This window comes from Oryza sativa, chromosome 10 (assembly GCF_034140825.1).
Source record: "Oryza sativa Japonica Group chromosome 10, ASM3414082v1".
NCBI classification, from domain to species: Eukaryota; Viridiplantae; Streptophyta; class Magnoliopsida; order Poales; family Poaceae; genus Oryza; species Oryza sativa.
Genome location: NC_089044.1, coordinates 2459918 through 2467195, shown reverse-complemented (window position 1 = coordinate 2467195; position 7278 = coordinate 2459918). Strand labels below are relative to the sequence as shown.

Sequence of the window (7278 nt, the reverse complement as noted above, 5' to 3'; positions counted from 1 at the left end):
TCGGCCGAGAGGTTGTTTAATGGGTCTCCAACAACCTAGGCTAAGTTTTGGCCCAATTCTAAATGGTTTTTATTGACTTATTGGGCCTCTAATCCGTGTAAACGCGTCCTGAATGCGCGGAGGTGCATTTTGCCACATGACGGATGTGTTTTCTCCTCAAATTACCTGCATACACATATTTCACCAACACTAGTGGAAATGATTAGTAATAATCCCTACCACTAAGTTTGATACCATGTTTTATTTCATTATATGCAGGTATTGACGGTCAGATATTATGATTTAAGGACCGTCAACACATGCTCAACAAAGCCAAGGTCGACCTCTAGCATTTCAAAAAGCTCCTCCGCCGAGATTCATGTCCCAAGCGTTTCTGTCTTGTTGAGCTCCTCCATCCTACCATCTCATCGAGCTCCTCCATCATCGCCGCCTGGTTGTTGAGCTCTAGATCCAATCCTTCTCCTCGTACAGCTCCTTCATCGCCACCACCTTGCGAGCACAGCATCCACCTCCACCTCCACCAAGCAGCTCTTCCATCTCCACATCGTTGGTGGCAATATGAGAAAATGGTGGCTCTTCATCCTCCATGCATTGGTGAGGTCAAGGTCGAGCTCCGCCTCCTCACCACCTCTGATCAGAGCACCTCCTCCATGCACAGGCCAACTGGCGAGCTCAAGCTCCGCCTCTTCCCCCCGCCTCTAGCTATAGCTCTTCCACCGCCTCCATTGAACTCATGCTCCCCAACCTCGCCGCCCTGGTCTTGGAGATGGGTCGCATGAGCAGGAGAAGTAGTGGTGTTCACGGAGGCGCGACACAGAGTCCTGACGGCATCTGGCCTCTCCCCTTTAACCGTGGTTGCTGTTTGGATCTCTTTATGAGATGATTCTAACGGGGGCGAGTCGGCGATCCTTGGGGGAGCTCGGCGGCGGTGCTCCATAGTGAGGTAGCGACTACTCTCGAGGAGGAGCTCGGCAGTGACACTCCACATGGAGGACTCAGTGGCGGTGCTCCTGTGTGTTGCCGTCGCGAGAAGGGAGAAGAAAGATCGATAGAGAATGGAAGAAAGAGGATAAGACCTTGACTGACAGATGGGCCCTAGAGTTTTTTAAATATTATCTTTTCTGAATGAACTGCCATGTTAGTTGCCACGTAGGCCAAAATTGCCTGACCTAAAACAAGGGTGTTGGGGGGGTGTAAGTTGGACGGTTTTGATAGTTCGAGGGTGGTGAATACTCGGTTTTAGAGTTTGAGGGAAAATTTTAGACAAAGGTATGACTTGAGGGGTATCAATTGGACTTATCGCATATTGAAATTTGAAACACAAATGTTTAGTGGTGACGAGTAAAGAAGGACGGGGAAGTATGACTTCGTATTGCAACATTAATATTCTCTATATATCACCTTTGTACCTTTGTTTATAATATATGATGTCGTTAGTTTTGGATCTGACAGTTTACAATCCGTCTTCTGAAAAACCAACTATGTATATCACTTGTTCTACTTCAATATTTTAAACATGACTTGTATTTTTTTATATTTGCACCAAAATTTTAAATAAGACGGAAATATATTATGTTCAAAAGTGAACAACGCCGTAAACTCAAAAATAAAGGGCGTACAAGTTTATGTGTTACGTACCGTGGTGCAACTTAATTTAATTATTAATAGTGCGTCATGAACGACTAATTAAGAAAAGATCAAAATTAATCATATTTTTTTCGTCAGCGCAGAACTACTGCACGTTATTGATTTAGTCAATCCCTTCTTTCTATTATTGTCCACTAAACACCTAAAACTTAATATATAATATTAGTATTTATTAGTACTCCTAAAATTTACATACAAGCATGTCACATCAACCCATTAAGCAAACAAAACTCAACATGCAATCATACAGTAATTATATCTACAACTACAATTTATTTTGTTTTAAAACTAAACATACACATGCTAAATCATTTTTATAATATTTCTATCCAAATTATTTTATCACTTTTCGAATATCTAACATATATTTCGCAGCACAGCGTTGGGCATTATCCCGTTAATAAAGATCCAAACCAACACTAGTATATATAGAACTTTCTTTCCGTACCTCCGTTAGTTAGCTGCCTCGCAGTTTCGGTCTTTTAATTGCTTGCTCACCAAGCAGATAACAAGTCAAGATCGGACATATGCAGTCTCTCCAATAATTTGTCAATTACTTGCTCCCAAGTTCTCTCTTTCATCAAAGTATAATTAATAAAATATCTTCATTTCATTTGGTTTCATAACCTGATTCATGTTGGGTCAACTCCATTTTTAACCCCTTTCTCCCTTCTTAATTTATCGGCATTGCTCTTTTCCTTAGAAAAATAACTTTATAATTTCTCTTCCTCTATACTTTGATCCCTTTTATTCGAATTACATATTACCTGATATATTACAAATGTGTTTATCATATATTATAAATTATTTTTTTTTCATATTGGTAGGGATACACCAAGGTACTATTAATTTTTAGTAAGCATGTCTTGTTCTCACCCAGAGAACAAACGAATGTGTAAATTATTAGATGTTGATCTAGTCCGAAAGTGATTGATCGATAGTCTCGGTTTATTCAAATGGTCTCAATGTAAACACACGGAAATTTAGCCCACAAAAAGATTTAAAGATACGTATATTCTAGGACAAGTACGCACGTACGTACGCTGACTGAGCTTATATACGTGTGTACGTACATGGAAAATTGTTCTAAACTCTTAAGATATGTCCTCCCATCTTTTACATGCCGTTCGTCTAAATAGTTGCAAAAAAAACTTTTAAAAAATTACAAGATAATTAGTACTCCTTCCGTCTCATAAAAAATCAATCTAGTACTGGATATGACACATCTTATTGAATGTGTCACATTAAATCTTATATTTACTTTTTTAGGGACGGAGAGAATATATAGTAATATCACTCTGCATGTTTAAATATGACTTGTAACAAAAACAAATATATATGTGGATATACTCATAGGTTTGTTTTTTTTCACAACTCATAGAAAGGCATATTTAAAACTGTATATTTCTCATATTAAAATAATATGTTTTTAACTATTTAGATGGTATATGAGAGACGGTGAAATATCGTCGAGAGTTTTAGAATCCTCTCCCGCGTGTACGCCAGAATAGTAAATTTACGTCGTTGTTGATGGATGGCTACAGCTAATTTTTTACTATTCAACTACAGCTATCAACTTTTAATTGGTCTCCATGATTTCCTCCTAATTAAATACATTCTTCTCCAATGATTCAGCTATAAAACCTTACCAAATCCACAAAGTTAATCACCATATTTAGGTGGATAAATCTCATCAGATCGAGCTAAGCTTGGAGGCAAGCACAAATGGAGCTCACATGGCTTCTACTCCTCGCTACTCTCCTCCTCTCCACCACTCTCCTCGTCTTCCTCTTCCATGGCGGTAGCAGCGCCACCGGCGGCGAGAAGCGCCGCCGCCTGCCGCCGGGGCCGGCCACCGTGCCGGTGCTCGGCAACCTGCTGTGGGCGACCAACTCCGGGATGGACATCATGCGCGCCGTGCGCCGCCTCCACGCGCGCCATGGCCCGATGCTCGGCCTCCGCATGGGCTCCCGGCTCGAGGTCATCGTGGCGGACCGGCGGCTCGCCCACGCCGCGCTCGTCGAGAGCGGCGCCGCCATGGCCGACCGCCCGGAGTTCGCGTCGCGCGCGCTCCTCGGCCTCGACACCGCCACCATCTCCAACTCCAGCTACGGCCCGCTCTGGCGCCTCTTCCGCCGCAACTTCGTCGCCGAGGTCGCGCACCCGGCTCGCCTCCGGCAGTTCGCGCCGGCGAGGGCGGCGGTGCTCGAAGAGCTCACGGACAAGCTGCGTCGCCGGCAGGAGGACGCCGGCGCGGGCACCATCCTGGAGACGTTCCAGTACGCGATGTTCTTCCTCCTCGTGGCCATGTGCTTCGGCGAGCTGCTCGACGAGCGCGCCGTGCGCGACATCGCCGCCGCGCAGCGCGACCTGCTGCTCCACTCCTCCAAGAAGCTCAGGGTCTTCGCCTTCCTCCCGGCCATCACGACGCGCCTCTTCGCCGGCCGGATGAAGGCCATGATCGCCATGCGCCAGCGGCTGAAGGGGATGTTCATGCCGCTGATCGACGCGCGCAGGGCGCGCAAGAACCTGGTCGACGACCATGGCGACGCCACGGCGCCACCACCGCCGGCGGCGAGCGCCACGACGTTGCCGCACTCGTACGTCGACACGCTGCTCAACCTCAGGATCAACGACAACGGCGGCGAGCGCGCGCTCACCGACGACGAGATGGTGGCGCTCTGCTCCGAGTTCCTCAACGGCGGCACGGACACCACCTCGACGGCGCTGGAGTGGATCATGGCGGAGCTGGTCAAGAACCCAACCATCCAGGACAAGCTCCACGGCGAGATCAAGGGCGCCATCACCTCCAACTCCGGCAAGGTGTCGGAGGAGGACGTGCAGAAGATGCCGTACCTGAAGGCGGTGGTCATGGAGGGTCTACGGCGACACCCGCCGGGGCACTTCGTGCTCCCGCACGCGCCGGCGGAGGACATGGAGCTCGGCGGGTACACGATCCCCAAGGGCACACTGGTGAACTTCACGGTGGCCGACATGGGCATGGACGGGGCGGCGTGGGACAGGCCGAGGGAGTTCCTGCCGGAGAGGTTCATGGCCGGCGGCGACGGCGAGGGGGTGGACATCACCGGGACGAGGGAGATCAGGATGATGCCGTTCGGCGCCGGGCGGAGGATCTGCCCGGGGCTGGGCGTGGCGACGCTGCACCTGGAGTACTTCGTGGCGAACATGGTGGCGGCGTTCGAGTGGCGGGCGGCGGAGGGGGAGGCGGTGGACGTCGACGGCGAGAAGCTCGAGTTCACCGTCGTCATGGAGAAGCCTCTCCGGGCGCGCCTCCTGCCAAGAGCCGTCACTGTTTGACTCTGGGTGAGCTTTGACATTTGGGGGGGTTTATTAGACATTTGACACTCTCTCGCTAATGTAGTTTCATGCTTTGTAATAATGGTATTATTATTAGTTTCCTTTTGATGAATAAAAGAATTCCAATCTATTTTGTCATAGCACTTGACTTACTATAAACCATCATTTGACTCGTTCTATCCCATGACAACTTTATGTATTGGTAAACTCTAATTTGTGTGTGCGCTTATTAGTCTTGTTGCGTGACGGGTTTCAATGTCGTCTAATCAGACGAGGTGACGTGTAGACATAATGACTTCTATTATACGATCATTGCTTATTAGTTACTCTCTCCATCCCAAAATATAAGAACCTAGCACCGGACGTAACATTTACTACTACAATGGTAAATGTCATGTTTGTTCCTAGGTTCTTATATTTTGGGACGGAGGGAGTACTCTCTTTATCCATAAATATAAGAAATTTTGATTGGATGTAATGCATTTTAGAACCATGAATCTAGATAGAGGGTTTGTAGAACTAGAATACGTCATATATTCACTCAAAGTCACTTATATTTTGGGCCTTATATTTTGGGACGAAGGGTTAGTTTAGTTTGAAAGATTCTTAACCTATCTAGACGCCTCTGAAACATTATGGAAAATTACAAAACCAACCCTTAAGTCACTTAAAGTTTGATATTCTATTTCATAAGTTATTTTGTTATAAATATCCACTCACCTACTCAGTATTTTTGAAAAATCATCGCAATACGCACGTGCTTAACTTAATCAATATGTTTTCATAAAGTATATTCTTGATATATATTTTTTTAAAGATTTCACAAATAGAATTGTTGATGAGAGATTAAATGTTGTCACAGTGAGTTTAGCTATATATGTGCTCAAAAAAGTTCAATCAAACATTTTAATGCAAGAAAAGAAAGAAAAGAGAAGAGATGAGAGAAGAAAAAGAAAGAAAGAAGATATGTGGGTCCGATAATTTTTTTCTTTTCATTTACATGTGGGTCCTATCATTTTTTTATTTTATATTTTGCTGACTAGGATACCACGTTAGCGAAACGAGAGATCCATACCGTCATAGAACCGAAATTGCATGGTTTTGTATAATTTAGGAGTGAAGATTTCTGGTATTGGAGATTAGCGATGTCATACAAATTTGACGTAAAGTTGAAGGACGGCTGGTGAACTTATTCCTTATCATTACTCCTAAACCTACCTAGTTGCAAAGGCCCATCCACCAACATGTCTTCTGCGCTTGTCGATCGTGAACGGATTAGTTATCCGTTTCCGCTGACGTGAAAATTTAAAATTTGTCTTTTGCTTTGACTTATTAGGTCAACCGTTGGGCTCCTAGTTGCGCTCGTCCAGCATGGCTAGGCTACGTTGTTTGGTTGCATCCCCGACCCAAGACTGACATCCAGTTCCAGTCATCTTCCAAAGCGCCGGTGGCCGGTGCGAGAAAGGAGCTCAGTAGCAGGCACGGCAATGGGAAGATGATGTCCTAGTTGCTGTGTTCTTCCCAATCTCCATTCCGTTATTGCTTATGTTTCTACTCCCTCCGTCTCTAAATATTTGATGCCGTTAACTTTTTATTTAAACATGTTTGACCGTTTATCTTATTCAAAAACTTCTGTGAAATATATAAAACTTTATGTATATATAAAAGAATATTTAACAATAAATTAAATGATAGGAAAAGAATTAGTAATTATTTAAATTTTTTGAATAGAACGAACGGTCAAACGTATTTAAAAAAGTCAATAGCGTCAAATATTTAGCGACAAAGTACTAGATTTTAGGAACAGCTAAGCATAGTTGGATCTGTAGGGATTCGTTCATTATATAACAACTATTTATGCTTTCCGTAGGAGTATGGGAGTGCCGTTTACGAAAAAAAATATAGAAGTAACATTTAAATTTTCTATTGGACAAGTTTCCAGAAATTTCAGGATTGAGATAGAAAATAAAGATAATGCTGGCTAATTCATGTATTGCAGAACAAGAAACAGCCGGGTGTGCATTATGACCATTATACTAACTAGCAAAATGCCCGTGCTTCGCTACGGATAAATTATTTCTTAGACTAAGTATTAATTAGAAATTTTAATGATAATTAGAATGGATAAAACCACCATTGCATATTGATATACTCATGTTCTCATAATACTCAAGATGGACGTGGATGATCCGACGATCAAATGGTGGTGAGGACTGTGGTAGGATGTATCTCATAATTGGACTCATCTATTGATGGTGGACATTGGCAACGAAGAAAACCAGAACAGCAGAAATACGACTGACAATATTGTTC

General features: G+C 44.2%; 1 protein-coding gene across 1 annotated transcript; it reads left to right on the top strand.

Moving 5' to 3' along the window:
* Positions 1–3293: 3293 nt before the first annotated feature.
* Positions 3294–5147, top strand: LOC4348078 (cytochrome P450 89A2). The gene has a single exon (XM_015757472.3). It carries the CDS (start codon positions 3373–3375, stop codon positions 4963–4965), a length of 1593 nt encoding a protein of 530 aa, XP_015612958.1. The 5' UTR covers positions 3294–3372; the 3' UTR covers positions 4966–5147.
* The last annotated feature ends 2131 nt before the right edge of the window (positions 5148–7278 follow it).

Bases quoted from the DNA above. Each gene is read 5' to 3' on its own strand.
- LOC4348078 (XM_015757472.3), top strand. From the start codon at position 3,373: ATGGAGCTCACATGGCTTCTACTCCTCGCTACTCTCCTCCTCTCCACC.